The sequence below is a fragment of the Thunnus albacares genome, chromosome 12, assembly GCF_914725855.1.
Source record: "Thunnus albacares chromosome 12, fThuAlb1.1, whole genome shotgun sequence".
NCBI classification, from domain to species: domain Eukaryota; kingdom Metazoa; phylum Chordata; class Actinopteri; order Scombriformes; family Scombridae; genus Thunnus; species Thunnus albacares.
The window spans coordinates 5,191,333-5,210,090 of NC_058117.1; the positions used below are offsets into that span (position 1 = coordinate 5,191,333).

The 18,758-nt window shown below is 38.3% G+C and overlaps 1 protein-coding gene across 4 annotated transcripts in view; it reads left to right on the plus strand.

Annotated features, from left to right (window-relative positions):
• astn1 (astrotactin 1) overlaps positions 1-18,758 on the plus strand; it is a 393,038-nt gene that overhangs the window by 134,391 nt on the left and 239,889 nt on the right. For all 4 annotated transcript variants that reach the window (XM_044367649.1, XM_044367646.1, XM_044367647.1 and 1 more), the window contains 3 exons: positions 3,875-3,959; positions 6,390-6,464; positions 11,599-11,736. In XM_044367649.1, the coding sequence (XP_044223584.1) occupies positions 3,875-3,959; positions 6,390-6,464; positions 11,599-11,736 (298 nt within the window). The remainder of the gene's footprint in view (positions 1-3,874; positions 3,960-6,389; positions 6,465-11,598; positions 11,737-18,758) is intronic.

Consider the following 18,758-nt stretch of genomic DNA (forward strand, 5'->3'; position numbering starts at 1 on the left):
AAGATGGTTCCACAAGAGAGGAGCCTGATAGCTGAAGGCTCTGCCTCCCATTTTACTTTTGAAGACTGTAGGAGCAACCAGTAAGCCTGCATTCTGGGAGCGCAGCATTCTAGTGGGGCAATACAGTACTATGAGCTCTTTAAGATATGATGGTGCCTGACCATTAAGGGCTTTGTAAGTTAGCAGAAGGATTTTAAATTCTGTTCTAGATTTTACAGGAAGCCAATGTAGTGAAGCTAAAATGGGAGAAATATGATCTCTCTTTCTAGTTTTTGTTAGCACATGTGCAGCTGCATTCTGGACCAGCTGGAGAGTCTGTAGAGACTTGTTCGGGCAGCCTGATAACAAGGAATTGCAATAATCCAGCCTAGAAGTAACAAATGCGTGGACTAGTTTTTCTGCATCTTTTTGGGGCAGGATGTGCCTGATTTTTGCAATATTATGTAAGTGAAAAAAGGCAGTCCTTGAAATTTGATTTATGTGGGAGTTTAAGGACATATCCTGATCAAAGATAACTCCCAGATTCCTTACAGTGGAGCTGTAGGCCATGGTAATGCCATCTAGAGTACCTATATCGTTAGATAATGTGTTTCTAAGGTGTTTAGGGTTTCATCAGGCTTCATTAATAAATATAATTGGGTATCATCTGCATAACAATGATAATTTATGGAGTGTTTCCAAATAATATTGCCTAAAGGAAGCATATACAAGGTGAATAATATTGGTCCAAGCACAGAATCTTGTGGAACTCCGTGTCTAACGTTTGCCTTCATGGAGGATTCATCATTAACGTGTACAAACTGAAATCTGTCTGATAAATAGGATTTAAACCAGCTTAATGCAGTTCCTTTAATACAAATTAAATGTTCCAGTCTCTGTAATAGGATGTGATGGTCAATTGTGTTGAATGCAGCACTAAGATCTAACAAGACAAGTATGGAGAGAAATCCTTTGTCTAATGCAGTTAGGAGGTCGTTTGTGACTTTCACCAGTGCCGTCTCTGTGCTATGATGCACTCTAAATCCTGACTGAAAATCCTCAAATAAACTATTGTTATGTAGAAAGTCACATAACTAATTGGAGACTGCTTTCTCAAGGAAAGATTAGATATAGGTCTACAGTTGGCTAAAATGCCTGAATCAAGAGAAGGCTTCTTAAGAAGAGGTTTAATTACAGCTACTTTAAAGGACTGTGGTACATAGCCTGTTACTAAAGACAGTTTGATAATGTCTAGTAAAGAAGTGCTAACTAAGAGTAAGACTTCCTTAAGCAGCCTAGTTGGTATGGGGTCTAAGAGACAGGTTGATGGTTTAGCTGAACAAATCATTGAAGTTAGAAGGAGAAAAACAGTCTAAATATATGTCAGGTTTTACAGCTATTTCTAAGGTTCCTGTGTTTTGGGATAAATCGATGCCTGTTGAGGGCAGGAGGTGGTAAATTTTGTCTCTAATAGTTAGTGTTTATCATTAAAGAAGCTCATAAAGTCGTTACTACTGAGAGCTATAGGAATACATGGATCAATAGAGTTATGATTCTTTGTCAGCCTGGCCAAAGTGCTGAAAAGGAACCTAGGGCTGTTTTTATTCTCCTCTATTAATGATGAGTAATAGGCAGCTCTGGCATTACAGAGGGCCTTCCTATATGTTTTTAGACAACAAAATGTTGCCTCAGGCCTGCGTGATTAGTATATTTTGGGATAAAGCATTCCAAAAGTGTTGCTTTGGTAAATAATGTGTCTATTCATTAGACTAATCACTGATCTAATCACTTCCCATTTAGGTAAGGGATGTTATTCAGTCAATGGGACCCGCTACATAACTGTAAAACATTAATATAGACTGAGCCTATTCAATCTAGACATGGAGTAATGATTCAGAGTTAACTTCAGTATTTACTTTTTTGGAATGACTTCCATTGCATTTCAGGAACCATGAAGACTAGGCAAATTAAATGGAAAACAATACTTTGTGATGCAAAAACATGATAGCATCATGGAGCGGAACAATAGATTTCAATATATTCACTGCAAATATCAGTTATTTTACCTGTTAGAAGGGAGAACTAAAGTCCTTTTCAAAGTCAAATCATCAGTGTTCAACATAAAGAGGCAGCTGCATTTAGATACAACAGTGAAGAGAATTCTGGGCTTGCTGCAGTGTTTTTTCAGTTTATGCCTTTTGGCCACAAGCAACAACAAAACAAGCAGCAGCTCTGTGTGTGACAGCTCAGAAAGACTGATTTCTAAACTTGCCAGATAATCCAGTTTCTCTTATTTTCTTCCAACTCTCTCCTTTCTGCCCCTGTTTCTGTATTTTCTCTGTACATTCATGAACAACTCCGGATACCTGCAAGGCTGACACATTTTCAACACCTCCTAATGTTGCTTCGGATTGTGAAGTGCAACTGAACAGCAGCATTGACCGTACTTGCTTTGGAAATTGGAGTTTTTGGCCTCTAAGATATTTGGAGAGTGTTTGTCAAAGTTCATAAATATGTTCTTTACCTTTATGAGGACATTCTTATCCAGTTATGTTTTACTCTTCAGTTTAGTTTAATTGAGTTAATGATCTGATTGTAAAACAAGGTGATTATTTAAGAGAATCATCTTTTTTTTATTACAGTAGTAAGTGAGGCGAGCTTGATGAAGTCTTTATTGCAAGGCTAGATGGCAACTAGCAGGTAACATATGCTAGCTAGCTATCAACTAGTACTAGCCAGCCACAATAGCCCATTATGTTAGCTAGCTTACTGCTGCCAGTTAATAAATGAGCTAGCTTGTTTGCTAAGTTGGTAAAAGTTAACAATTTATTAAAAAGACAATCAACCTCTCAACACTGAGCGGCAACTATGCCTCTTTTGTGGAGCAGTTTATACTCCTGACCTTTATGATTTCCATTCTCTAAAACATCAGCACTGTCAAGACAGTTCACTGTTGGTCAGTGGCACAAATTCACAAATAAGTTGACCAAAGTTGAACTATTCTTAAAAACTCAGCGTAGATATAATTTGCCTCTGCAAGCAAATTTACCTATTGTATAGATTGTTCTGAAATTAAATGCCTTTGGTCAGAACTTTAAAATTCATGTGTAAAGTGGAATAATAAGGACTTTGTCTGCCTGTGTATTTTCTCTCAAAATATGTTAGAAGCATTGTGAGTGCATGGAAGCATATGAGTCCTGTAGCGTGTTAGCTGTAGTTGTAATTGAAATATGGTAGTTGTTTGGTATTAAGTTTAGGATATGTGTGAGTATTGGAAGAGCTCCTTGGTTTGGATGCAAAATAAAAAAATCAATACACTATTTTGCAAATTAACCATCTTACTTATTTTGAGATTGATTGTGCTTTAGGGTCACAGTTCTTACCATGCAGAATAACGCTGTCAATTTTCAACTCAAGAAAATAAAGGCAGTCATACTGTAAGGTTTATTTCCATGTGATAACAGTATAACGGTGAGCCAGTGTTAAGCATGTTGTGTCCTTATCAAGCCTGTCAGAAAACCATCCACTGGCATGATGCACAGTGGGGAGTACCATTGCTTTCATTAGTTGCCATCGGCCATTAGTTGCTATTTTTAGAGCAGCTGCATTGTACTGTACTAAAAGAGCCGATTAAAAGCGCTCCTGCTGGAAAACTTTTTGAGCTTCCGCTGAGAAATGCGGGCAAAAATATGGCTCAAATAGCTGAAAAAATTGTGACTACAGCATTAAAAATAAGAGATGATTAAGAGTTCTACAACTGCCTGAAGAGGATCATCCTTGGGATAGGTCTCATGGAATAAAATAAAAGAAGGCGAGCAAAGGGAATTCTCCAATGAATTAAAGAAAGCTTGACTATAATGAACACATGATTGAATCACTGCCTTTCTGTATGCAGGAGAATGCCTTTGCCTCGACGGCTACATGAAGGACCCGGTCCACAAGCACCTCTGCATTCGCAGTGAGTGGGGGCCCAATCAGGGGTAAGTTATGATAATCATCTCATCATAGTTTATGATTGCTCATTATCAGTCTAAGAAGAGATACTGGAAAATAATGTATAACTAGGGAATCATCCTGCACATCAAACAAGGCAATTCATTTGTTTGGACAGATGAATCAAAAAGAAATGTGATGCTGCCAATGGCAATTAATATTCTGAATCAGACAAAACTGCAGGAGAAGTTAAACTACACAACATCATAAGCAGCTAATTAGATATTGCTACTATGGATAGTGCTCAACAGATTGTTATAGATGAATCAAAAAGGAAAACCATGACATCACTATGACATAGACCTAAAGAGACAGTTGTATGAATCTTTGCACTATCAATAAATCGGCAAATGGTGAGTCAGTAAAGTTGGTATTGCATTATCATGCTTCTTGGTCTGCTCATCTCTTTGGGTGCAAGGCCACTTCTTTTATATCACAATAATGACTCCAAGTGATGGCTTGATATCTTTTGGCTTTGAAAAATGCTGTTTCAGACTCCATCCCAGGAAGTCATATAAACCCTTAATTGGGGTCACATCTGCTTGTTAAAAAGTCCTTGACATTTGGCTAACACCACTGCCACAGTGCCAACCACTGGGTGACCACTCAGGGTGTATGTGTAGGGGTGCTCTTGCCTCAGAAAGTACTGCTCACATCAGAAAAAACTGTGTTGACCTACAAGACAGTTCACACTGGAACCTCACATACCAAAAATATCTGCAACAGTGATTCTGGTGCGGTGTTCTGGTGTGTGTAAATGTGTTATTGGATTCCTTTTCCTGCCAGATTTGACCAGATTCAGACTGCAAGAACATGCATTGTAGTTGAGTTGCTCCTATTAGGGCTAATCAGGACTGATCAGTGTGTACACCAGGGTTGGGCAATATGATGACATACATTTCTCAAACATAACAGATTTTGCCATACTATTTATGCAGTAATAATGTATAAATAGTTTACAGTAATATACTGAATGAAGTAATATATTGTTTACTGAAATCTTTTAGATGACACACTGCTTTTTAAATTCAAAAGAGTCATCTTTAAATGAAAGTGATCAAAAGCATACAAGCAGGCACAAGTAACTGGAATAACAAAATGTAACATTTAAAACACATTTGTGATTTCATTTTAAAATCAAGTTATTAATATATCATTCAAATGCAAATTGTATTAATGAATTTATAACAGCTTTTGTAAAATGCATTAGCTCGTTAATTGATTCTAGTTAAACTGTTAAAGAGTATAATTATTAAAACGGCACACCCCAGGCGCCATAGATTTCTTTTGTGACATTTAAATTGTTTATCATGTTTATTTATACCATACAATAATTCAGATGATAAGTTGCAAGTAATCATACAATTAGATATCACCTTAGTTGAAGGTGAAACACACATATGTCATCATGCAGTATCAGCAAAACTGACAAACCTTGGCACTGGCACTGAGGTTCACTACCACTTTAAAACGTTATGGTGTTCAGTGAAGGTTATGAAAAAGATCATGTCAGATTCTCGTCTATAACATGTCTAAGTGGGTTGCACCAGACAGAAAAGGACTATATCCTGTGCCAGCTTTCAGTGCATGTTCAAAATATGATTTATTTTTTGGTCTACATTTTTGAGACGTCTGAATTTTCCGCTTAACCCACCCAACTGTGCACCTCTGTATCTCATTTCCCTGGTGCGCTCCCTGTGTCCCCGTCACTGTGTGACAGAGTGGGCATCCTGGGGTGACTTAAATGTTTAATGACCACAGCCTGTGGCGTGGAAGCTGCTCTCCTCTTCCTCGATGTTCTTTTTGCTTACAGTAGTGCAGGAGTTTGTTCAGAATGACATCGGGCCCCTGTCAGTTCTCCTCCTTACACTCTCACTTTGCAGACTGTTTAGTCCCCGAGCTGCCACTCCCCATTAATCTCCATCATTCTCCCTCTGTCACTTCTGCCTCTTGGCATCTGTCTCGTCCCCTCTCTCTCTCTCTCTCTCTCTTTCACTCTCACTCTTTGTCTCTCTTTTTTCGTTGTCTGCTCTCTCCGTCACCCTCCATCTCTCCCTCCTTCTCTGTGTCTCTTTCCCCCCGTTCTGTCTCATCCTGTCATCCTCTCTTATCCCCTCCCCTGGTAAATAGATATGAGCCAAAGTCACATTGCGTGTCAGCTGCTAGAGAACACATTTTTCAATCAGAATGTTTACACACAGCACACATCGTAATGCAGCGTGTGATTTGTGGGGCTCTGAAAGGCGGGAATGACTTGAAGTTAGACACTGAAACATGGCTTGTGATTTTAGGGGGTTTAGATTAGGAGGATGGGCGCACTGAAAAATTTAATGCTTCTCTTGCTTTGGATTTAACCCAGTCTTATTCTCTCTCCTCTTTTTTGTCTCTCTCTCTGATCTATTCTTTTATCATGATAGTCCCTGGCCTTACACCATCTTCCAGCGCGGTTTTGATCTTGTGATGGGAGAACAACCTTCTGATCGCATTTTCAGGTAAGACAAACTTGACAAAACTTTGTTCTATCCGACTACATTTTCCATGGCGCTGCACAATGCATGCTGCACAAAATATTGTATAGTCAAATAACTTATCATAATTCTGGTACATTAGCTTTAATTGGCTCTCCCTTATGATTAAAGGGGCTGAACAGCTCTGGGTGCAGCACGCCTTATGTAACTGCGACTGTCAGTTTTAAAGGTGCTATGTAATGGAGTGAGAGATTCAATTTTCAACTCGGAAAAGCAGATCCACTTCATTTTCTCCCAGCTCAGGTTCGCGGTGTGTTCTCAGATGCCGAGAATCAAATCTGAAGGTAGTCTAAGAGCTACTGTATACTCTACATGCGAGAGACTGATAGGAGCAGGCATGCAAAGCAGATAAAAATATGTAGACTAAATAACCTGCCTTTCTTATTTTAGTGATTTAGTATCATTGTCCTCAGCAGTATCATGACAGATATTTGCAGTTGTTTATATCCAAACTCTAATATTGTATTTTTTGTGCTATACACACAATAACACAAATTCTTGTTGGCATAATATATTAAAACCAGTATTCAATTCATGTATTCTGTGCAAAACCCTGCAAGTAGATGGTTTGTGTCTCCTTGGAACTGAAAGGTCAGTTTTGCCGAATTCTGTGGCCCCTCTCCTCAACCATGACAAAATAACCAAGACTCTGAAGTATATTTCGTTTCATTTGTTGACCCCGGCAACTGTGGTACCAAGAATAAAAGGAAAAAACTGGCTGACCTACTGTTTTGTGCAGAGAATATAACAACAGTCGCCAATACCGGTTTATGGATGAGTAGTTGAGAAAGTGATAGGAATAAATGAGTGTATACTTCTTCCTACTGCTTTTCCAAAATGTAATATTTAATTTATGTTGTTTATTAGAATTTCTTTATTAAGTTTGTTTACATTTATTTGTTTATTTCATTTTATTTTTGTTTTTATCTGTCTTTTTATTTTTATATGTTTGAAATAAAAATTGACTAGACTAGTCCAAGCAGAAACAGCCACATTGAGATTTTTGATGAAAAGCTGCAAACAACAAGCTCTTACTGCATTTTCTATAAACAGTACACCTTCAGCAGGTAAACAACTTCTTTTACCTACCATGCTGTGCTGTGGAAAAACACTCGCAGTGTGCCAGTTCTAGTGTTCCCAGCATGGGTCGGCACGACTGCCCCAAACACAATGGAAAAATGCCAGGTGAATTAAGCAGCTAAAGAGCCAGATACAGTATTGTTCTCAGGAGTGGGTGGCGAACAAAACGGAGCTAAAAAGAGAGTGAATGTCGGGGTTGTCAGGTGGTCAGAAACACAACTTCAACTAAAGTGATAGCAACTGTTAGCTAAAACAACTATTTGTTAACACATTCACCACAACTTTTTAAGGAGTTAATTAATAGATAATGTCAGTGTTGTTCCACAGCTAGTCCCCTGCTCCCAAGTGGCTGATTAAAGTAAAATTAGTAATTAATATGAAAGTAAAAATACATCACAGAATACATTTTAATGTTTACCATCTTCAGTAACCTTTCACCCAGTGTTTCATAACAGTAAATATGTATTGAATAGAACATATTCTTGACAGAATGCCTCGTCTCTATGTTCACCAGGTGACATTTCACATACAAACATAAAAGACATACAGTACAGTAGAGCACTTGTCTGTGACAAACATACCTAACAATGTTCTTGTTTCATACCCTAACTTGAGAAAAGGAAAATCTAATAGAGGATGTGTTACTGCCTTCATTAAAGTTCCTTACACTGCCATGACAGTATAGCAGCAAAGACAACAAACGATTGTTTGTTCCACTGCTCACAATAACAGGGAAACCTATACAGTTCATGTGTTTCACTCTTGTGGCTGTTAGCATTGTCTTTAAGGTAGGAACAGACAGAGGAGGCTGGCACCACTCTAATATCTCTAGGAAGTGCTTTGATACATTGCTCTCACTACTAGCGTGCTTTCTGTAAGAAGCCTTTCCTTTTCATTCTGTCCAGCCATGCAGTTTAAAATCTCTTTGTCCTCAAACTGCTCCCACCCAGCCATCCATCCCAATTTAATGTTTCAGTCTCCAGCTTTGAGCTTCACCAAACAATCCTGTTGACTCCAGATGTCTGAAAAAGACTGTGAATATCAGCAAGTGTTAGGAAAACTATGCAGCCATCATCTTGTTTGCTTAAGCAGATATTACTATTAAACGCAGAGGCAAAGGAGGCAATTAAAATCGCAGTGGTATGGAGAATAAAAAAGAAACAAAAACAAACTCGAGGATGCATGTAAAATTCTCCTGTGTCGGAGGAGATAAACACTGATAGTCAGCATTCAAACACTGTTTGCCATTCACACAATGTTAACCGCCACCGAGATCCTCCAAGGACTGCAAACATGTTTTCCACTCAACAACTGTTTTCTCCCGGGAACTCTTAGTGTTTTTCACCTCCAGTTTCTCTTAGGGTAAACCAAATAAGTCATATAGCAGCATATTGGTCCCTAGTTGTCCATTATAAAGCAGTGCTTGTTAAGTGTCTACTAATTTGTCCTGTGATCACCCATATACGTCATTGTGCATCACAGGGAAATTCAGTATTCCTGCTGTACACAGTCCCATTAGAGATGGTGAAATGACTTATGAGAGAGGTAGCAGCAACTTCCTGAAAAATAATGTGGAAATATTACCATTTAAATAGACTCACCACCTTATAATAATTTGCTAGAAGCCAGTTTTTTTTACAGTAAATGGAAGAACAGTGGCACTTTGATCCACAGAAAACTTGACTTTGAAACAAGAGGAGTAATTGGGTGGATGTAATTAAGTGTTCCATTTTTACAATGGTTTAATTATTCTGTTCTTAAAGTGACTGGTAATGCATGCAGTCCTCGTAATCTAGTGCCCGTTCCTTATGCTTAGTTAGCATTTTATTAAATGCAAATTGAACAACTGTGAATGAGAAAATATGTTTAGTCTGCATAAAAATGGTTGTTAACCATTTAATCAACAAGTTCCCCTCTTTTGTGCTACAAGTATGCATGCATAATTCATTGCTGCTAATAATGCATTTGATGTTAATCAGCGTGCACTGTTTAACTTAAAGTTGTATCAAGTATTACATTTCATCTGCAGAGTGTTTAAAGATTGATGATATTCATTGACTCACAAATAAAAAATTGTTTTAAAGCACTTGTTCCAGACATCTGTTATTTACAGATTTATAGCCCTGTTTTGTCTCAGGGGAAACTGCTATTGGCCCGTTTTTTGTCAGGGTTTCTCATTTGGTATGCATGGCGTCCATTAGTACACAGTGTCCCACTGCTCAAGACAGACTTATGCAAAAGGGATAACTTTGCTGAAAGGTAAAATAAATAACATCCAACCCACTTGATGCCATTATTCTGAATTACTGATGCAAGGAAAACATACATCTTTGAAAAGTTTGCTGTTTTGACATGACATTGTGGTTGTTTTTGCACACCAGGAGGACAAGACCTTGATGGAGTGTTAACTTAAACATAAATTTTACAGTTTTATCAGAATGCCATTTGTGGCTCTTCTGGCTTTCTTACAGTCTAAGAAAATAACCCAGATGATGTCATGAGGGTTGTCTCTCTTGGCTTAGAGAGTGGTAAAACTGCACAACTAACTTGGGACATGGAGTTTGAAAGATGTGGGTGTTTACCAGGAAGGGAGGGTATGATGAAAAATACTGTGAAGTTTCATTGTGGGAAGTGTAGGATCCAGGGTTTTTAGAGCTTCATACTAGGGATTCTGAAGGGGTGCTATGAAGGCTGGGAATCCTGATTCTGATCCTGATCAGCTTAGTGTTCATTTTGTCAGCTATTTTTAGATGTAGCCTTGGTTTTAGTCCCAAGATCAAAAATCTGAGCATAATTTAGTCACATTTAGTAAACTCCATCCTTATTTTAGTCAATGAAAACTCTGAACATTTTCATAGGCAAAGAAAACCATTAGAAGTTTTTTAGAAGTCAAACTTAACCAAATTGCTTCCAGTCTTATGTACCTGCAGACTTACTGAATAAAACTAAGCACATCTATATTCATCAGCAAAATTATACAGATATTTGGTCAACAACTATGTACTCAAAATTCAGTTTACTCTTTTTTCAATATATGGAAGTTCATTCTCCATTCTGTCCAATGTAAGCATGATGGCAGCCAGGTGGTTAGTACCAAGATTAGTGGCAAGGAGAGGGAGAGCAGTTGCCACTCTCATGGATGTGCATGGCTAATTGCCACTGCTGTCCGAATTGGTGGTAATTTTTTTCAACTTGTCGCTGTGACCGCAGAAACTACAGGGAAACAAGACTAATTTTACTGGTATCTAGGGGCGTTTTCACACCTATAGTTCATTTGCTCTGGTCTGAATCAGTTGATGAGTTGGTGAACTTGGTTCTTTTCACACAGAGAAAAATCCAAGTGAACCAAATGCACCACTACAAGCCATGTGAGAATGTTCACTCATTGGTCAGATGTGTCTGGTGTGGGAGCAAGAACGTAAACACATGAGGAAGAAGGAGGTCCACTGGCCAAATACAATGTACTACATTGCACTAATCCAGGTTGGACCTCAATTTATTCTCCTGCTAGTTGCTAGCAACTGTTAAATTCACTAATCCGTTGATCCCATTTAACCTAACTAAAAAGCACAGGTGTGAAAACACCCTGAGTTACCTGAATTATACACCCCATCAACAGCTGTGAACAAACAGATCAATGAAGAGAAATGGTTTTGGTACAACATCAGCTTCAAAGTCTGATTATCCTGTCTGGGGCATTAAACAATGTTTATGATATTAGTTAACAAAACCAGCTATAGGCCATTAATTGTGTGATATTGCAAACCACTTCCTTTTTTAAGCTACAACACACTCTATTTAGCTGCTTGATTAAATTTTAGTAGGTGGATAGCGGCAGCCTGTGGTGTATGGTACAGGTCATTAGTAGGATCAGAGGTGGGCAGTAGCTGCAGTGGAGGCATGCCGCTGCTGCCCATTCAAAACTCAGGACATTAACCTCAGGACGTTAACGCTTGTCTGCGACACTTGCAAAGCCAAAACCCTTACTTGTCTTATATACCCTTCTTGTCCTCTGCAGATTCACATACACCTTAGGAGAAGGAATGTGGCTGCCACTGAGTAAAAGCTTTGTCATTCCCCCTGCCGAGCTCGCCATTAACCCTTCAGCCAAGTGCAAGACCGATATGACAGTCATGGAGGACGCCGTGGACGTACGGTGAGTGATGACATTCATTGGTACCACTTTCCCCCAGTGTTACTTTCCAGTGGTGACGTTTCAGATACATGACAATAGAAGCTCCAACTGAAGAAATAAAATGTTCCATAAGTCTATGAAGAAAGGTAGGATTTTGCTGACCAATGCACCAAACTGTAGAGGAGCAAGTTTATTTTCATTGCTGCTCTGAAGTATTACCAGGAGTTTCTGTCTACTCATGTTTTATTGTTACTGATGAAGCTTCACAACACAAAAATAGATATTGGCTTTTTGATAAATATTCCGCACGACCATCCTTTTCATCTGTCATCCCCCAGAATGTATTTGTTGACTCTGAATGTCTCACTGTTTTGTATTCTCACCCAATCAGCATTTTTCTTTTATTTACTATTGTTGCAGCAAGTCTTAAGCAGCCCAGTGAGGTTGATACAGAGGCCTTAGCGGTCATGATTCATAGGGTACTGTAATAAAACTCTAAGATCTAACACAAAATCAATCACGAAAAAGTGAAAAACCAGAGTTTAAAAAAGAATTGAATAAAAGAATTACTTGGCAATTTAAAGCCATGAAAGCTCTTTAATTGTTAAATGGTTCACATGTCCTCGAAGGAAAATCTGCTTTGTGTGCAATGGCTTTGTTTTTATCTGGGCTGCAGAGAGGGAGTCGTAACTGAGTCAAAACAATTCTGCAGTTTTAAAGTGGACTCAGCTGACAGCAGTGACACTACAGAATTATCCAGCCAGGCCCACGTTTTCAGAACAAAATGACTTTGGGTGCATCTGGCCATGAACCAGCCCTACAACCCTGAATGTCTGTCCGTCACTGACTGACTGACTGACCCACTGACTGATACAGTTACACCATTGGTGCAGCCAGCCCAGTGTTGGAGTTTCCCCATTGGCCATTGCTCAGGGGGCATTTACAGCGGAGTCCTGAGTGCATGTTCAGCGGGACTGAGAATGAGCCAGTCCCAAAATGAGTTTTAAAAACACACATTTACCGACCGAAGTGTCTTACATGGAGGCTCCGACACTGACAGGAGCACCAACCTGTGGATACAAAAAGACGCAACAGATCCATTTTACCAGCCTGCAAAGTGACTAGCAGCTAGTTAGTAGTAGTAGCAGCAGCAATAGTTATAATTAAAATTTAAAAAATTCTCTTTCAAATCAAACACCTGAGATATGAATGGAAAGTATTGTTGTTGCAACTGCATTTATATCCTTTTTTTTACTCAAACATTGCTTAACCATGTCATGTGATATGCTACTTCAGTACACTTTAACAACAAATATTACTGAGACCACTACAGAAAATTGCACATAAACATGTAATATCATTTCAGCTGTCCCAGACTTAACAACCATTGTCCCAAATTGAAGTTCTTTTCTTTTCTTTTTTTTAAATTCTAAAATTGCTGCTCATCAAATCTTTTGTTAATATAAGTACAATAAGTTATACGCAATTACATACATTTTAACAGTGTGGTTATTCAGTTACCACAGCAGTTACAGAGCCATAAATGTTACATACCTCACTCTGCTTACCCTAGTTATTACCCTTGTAGAACCGGGCCTGTATCCAGGACCTTTCACTCTGCTAGCAGCAGAGGCTTAAAAATGGACATGCTGCTTAGTCTGTCCTTACTGTACATCATCATTGCAAGTGGACAGATGATAATAAGCCCTGTAGGATGATTCCTCTTTTCAATTTGGTGACTGCCTAGCATGACAAGTCAACATTCCACTTGTGCTCCCAGTGTATGCTTCTGGCTGCTACACTGTTACGCTGTGTACCAATTCCATACTACATACTAATCCAAAATATGTTTAGCATATGTATCATGATCACAGTGGAATAAGGTATAGTCAAAACAGTCAGTATGCATACTGAAGAACGATTGATCTTTGAGTGCGCTTATGATGGACAATATTCTCCCACAAGGTAATCCACAAAGGAATGTGGAAAGGAAAGGGATATGTCATATGGAACTGGGACACAGCATTACTCTTGGTTTAATGCAGTGGTTCTCAAACTGACAGGCTGGTTGGAGCCCCTTGGGGGGGACACGTAGAGGCACAACAAGGGGATCATGTATGACCATGTAAAAAATGCAGAGTAGAACCAAAGTTGAACGAATCTCTTTCATTTCAGAACAGTAAACAAACAACAGCACAGTTGTGCCAGCAAAGTTATCAAGCCTCTGGCTTGCAACATATTTTTTGGACAGCAAAATTAAGTGTAATGGACACATTTTTGACAAGAAGAGAAAAACTGTTGACGCTCATCAAGCAAACACCTCAGTCAGAGTCAAGGAAACAGTTTATCTGCCCATATTGCTCATTATAACTGTTTGTCCTGTCCATACTGGCTGTGATTGCAATGTAAATGAAGGGGTACAAAATCCACAGTCCTCATTCTGTGCAAAAATACAGTTTAACAGTCTGAATTAGTCAAATTACGTAGGTATCTTCCAAAGTTAGTCTTTTTTTTTTTTTTTTCTTTTGGAAAAATTCCTCAACTGTTGATAGTGAGCGCTGATCCCCATTGTAGGAGTATTAATACTTTATCATTGAATTACCTTGTTGTTGGGGGCACCACCTCCTTTTTGGTTGGGATTTGTTAGTGCCAGGAGGGAGCACTAACCCTTGTTCAATTAAATCAATGAATCAGCCTCACAATCGTAAGCTCTTGTCCCAAACAGTGACCTCTGTTTACTGCGGCTCAAAGAAACAACCAAACACTTTTAGGATAAATGAAGACATTTATCAATAGCTAAACGTCTTGAGGATACATGATAATGTATAGATAATATACAGAAAATAATAAATAAAAAGAGAGTAAAATGAATAAATGAATAAGGTCTATGAATGATAAAAATAATAAAGAAAATTATTCAGCAAGAGTGGCTCGAAGCGCGTGACTCGAGGCTTAACATGTTGCACCGGGGAATGCTAATTCACCTTCTTTAAATAAATTCTTTAATTTTAACGTTATTCGACATCAACGCCTGATCACAAAGCCATGTTATGCCTTACTGTTGAGGTGATGCGTCATGGTGGAGGTGTCATCTTGGCAGGTCCAGCACATAGACTGTAGATCCAGCGTTGTTGGTGCAGCATCGTATCAGCTTTGATGCATCTCAGTAGATGCAAAGGCGTTGAATGCTGGTAAAGAATCAAGCCGTTTTAGGCTGCTCTGGGAGAGTCTTTAGGCCGGCTTCACCTCTGGGTTGCAGTCTTGTTGTCAGAGAGCAGGTAGAGGTTCAGTTTCAAGTGTTCTTCTTCTTCTTCTTCTTCTTCTTCTTCTTCTTCTTCTTCTTCTTCTTCTTCTTCTTCTTCTTCTTCTTCTTCTTCTTTTTCTTCTTCTTTCTCTTCTTCTTCTTCTTCTTCTTCTTCTTCTTCTTCTTCTTCTTCTTCTTCTTCTAGAGTTTAAGTTGCAGATTCAGGCTTTTGGTTGGTTTGTTGTAACTTAACTACTTGGCTTGTAGTATAAAAGGTTAATGAAATCTAAGTCTTATATCTCTTTGGTAGATAGTCACACTTATGAAAGTTATATCATTCTGCTTGTATTTACATGACAAATAGCATGATATAAGTTGAATAATGATTAGACATTTAATTTACATGAATTTCAGGTTTTCCTCAGATTTGCAGGGGGCTTCACAAAGTCCTCAGGGATGTGAGTTAGTTTATGGCGTTGTTGATAAGAGTCTGTGCTCCATCTAAGGTGGGAGTTGTTTTTCTCCGAGTCCAAGTGGCCTTCAGGGTCAGTTCATGCTTTTAGTTCATGTCATAATTCAACTTGTCGAAATGGTTTCTTAGGAGGTCTTTCTGAGTCTGCTGAGCATCACTGATCAAACCCCCACTTAAGGTTACAAAGGTCAGTTCTGCAGGCCAAGTGTCTGCTCTTACAAACTTAGGAATCCAGGGAGTCTGTCTGTTATTTCCTTAAGAATCAAAGATTAGTTAACAGAATCAAAGAACAAGCGGTTGTCTTCCTACACCATTGCAAAAGTATCTACACATAACCTTGGGGGAGGACAAACCTATACACTTTGCTGAACCAAGTTTGCCAAGTGGCCAGAAGCATTATGAATCATCTAGAGAGTTAGCGTGACTACAGCTGTTTTGATAGTATTATGTTGTTGCATAAAGTCTGTGTGAATAGGATTAGTTTAAGGAAAAGAGGTAGGCTAATATAATTAGTGGTGAGAATTGTCTTTTAGTGTATGCTGGAACATGATTTGTCAACAACTTAGTGTGCACAAGTGTGTCAGATCCTGCCCTAATTTGCCAGTGGTTATTTGCCCTGTGAAAATGATGTCAGGTAAAATTAGTCTTGCTCAAATGAATATACCCACCATCTTTTTTCAAATTAGCATTGTAGGCACTCAGATTTTTTCCCTGTCATATAATTTTAAGCCCTTGGACATCTGAAATATGGAGTAGTCCTACAACAAGAATACATAAAAAATAGAATAAAACAAAATGTATTGGAAGAACAAGATTTAATGTGCTTTTCAGTGCCGAAGGCAATCATCAAATGTAATGTGTAAGGTTTCTCATAATAGACTGTTCAGGGGTGCAGTGTGCAGTGTGGTTATTCATATAATAATTTTTGTTGATGGTTTGCATTAAAGCATACTTTGCTGAGTATGTGATGAAATTTTATACAGCCATTTAATATTGCATTGGAGTTTTCTTGTATTTTTTTTTTAACATTACAGTGTACATAAGTCAAATATTTTTTTAAGCACTGGGGAGTGACATATGTTATGTTATTTTGGCTTAGGGGGAGGGACATACAACTTTAAATGGTTGCGTTTTGTATGTATGTTAAATACGTTTTTCTTTTTGAAATGTGTTTTACCACTGTATGGTGACGGAACTCACAAAACAGTTCTGAGGAAATAAACCAGTCAAACCTGTCTATTCAGTTTGTGTTGGATGTAAAGGGTTAAATAAAAGAAGCCCCTTTTGCTAGCCTATCAGAATTTGTGCCTCCACAGTTGCTGGGAAGAAAATACTGCTTTCAGCCATATCTGCCGCCAAATGTCAGCGGCAAGAGCAGCATTTACGTTACCACAACAGCTTGGCCCATACAAACACAAACAAGTCAAGGGATATTGATAAGGGACTGTTCGTTATTTATCAGAGGGAGGGGTGTGGCTGGGGTGTGACTGTGTTTTTTCTTTTTATGTTGACCCTCCAGGGAGCTAAGTTAAAGTTGGGCCGGCAGCCCTGGTAGTTTGCCAAGGTTTAAGAGTCATAGTTTGCTATTAAACATAATAGCTGGAAAAGGTCAGCCTTTGCTTTTTATTTTCTCCAATACTACTTACATTTATTGTGAATTTAATAAAATATGGTTATTTATGGTGCAGGGAAGGTCATGCATTTTCCCCCAGTCAATCAGGGAGGTTTGAGGGAGGGTAGCTCCGGGGAGGATAAATAATGATCAGTCTCTTATCCAATGAAATATCTCAACAGCTATTGGATGGACTAGCACAGCATGTTAAAAAGATATTCATGGTTCCCAGATGATGAATCCTAATGACTTCAGTGATCCCATGGCTATTGCCACAATGAAGTTGACATTTGTGGTTTTGAGTGAAATGTCTCGAGTATTGGAAGGATCGCCAACGTCAGGTCAAAATTTTTATTTGCAACGTTGCATCACAGGAGGAGGTAATTATGCTTGTAATTTATGCTAAATTGGCTTAACATTAACCAAAGGCAGTATAGATGCAGATAAACCATCAGAATGAAATATATTATGACAAAAAATCTAATTTATCAAATAATAAATAACCTCATGTATCTAGTATATGAAGGTATTTATGTAATTGAAAGTATGCTCATAGTTTATAGTTTCTGGACCCTTTCATCTTTGTGTACACAAACAATCATCAGCTGTACTGATCAATAAAACCCGTTGATTGTCGTGATATTTGTCATATGATTAATTATTTATGTGCTGTTTATGCTGATTACTATAATCCAGTTAACAAGAGCAAAAACATTAAGATGATGCTGGTATACAGTACGTGCTTGCAGTAGCTCAAGATACAAAATGATGCATATAATTATATGTGATTAATTGCATTGTGGAAACAGAAACAGAAATGACATTTTACTCTAAATGCCATAAAGAGCACCTAAGAAGATCACACTGTTTCATTACATGATACCGTGACTCTTGTGATAGAAAGTGGGTTTAAGATCAAGGTTCATCTCCAACCATGGCTGACAGTTTGGATAAGAGTGAATGGATATAACATTATATTTTCCTCATCACAGTACTGTATTTACATGAGTCTGTAAACTGGAGGAGATTTGAAAGGATGACCGTGAAATAAAAGCGGAAAACATGAACTGAAGCTCAGCTGGAGGATGAGACTCTGTCTGAAGAGCATGAATATCATTATGGAAAGGGCAGAATTTCATTTGATTAATTCGTATCTCACAGATGTTGATTCATTTTTTAGACACAGTGATTTTTTAAAATATTGTAGCCATTTGACATCTTACTATGCTGAACTTTTTCAAAAAAGTAAGATTTAGTAAAATTGACTAGTGTCTATGTGGTTATTCATCAAATGAATCCCTCAGTACATGCTGCATCAAACCATAAACTAGAAAAAGGAAAGTGTCTGTATGCTTGTTGCAGAGCAAAATTCACCAGCTTATTGCTAATAACTTGAGAGAGTGAGAGATGTGTAGATATATACATACATCTGGGGCTACTGTGTGTGTGACTAATTAAAAGCTGTCCAAGTCACAGCTGGTTAAAACCACTTAGACTAAGTTCTCAAAACAAAAATGGAAATGGACAAGTCCAGTCAGCCGTCACATATTTTACTTCAATTTTTACCCTGTGATTGACAGCAGCCATCGATAACATGCAGATATAACATGCCTTTAAATTATTGAAGTTGTATTAAATTTTGCTTCAACAGTCAAAGCTCAAAATGTTCAATTTCAATGTCCTCCCGAGAAAATCAGTTCTTTCATATCTTTACA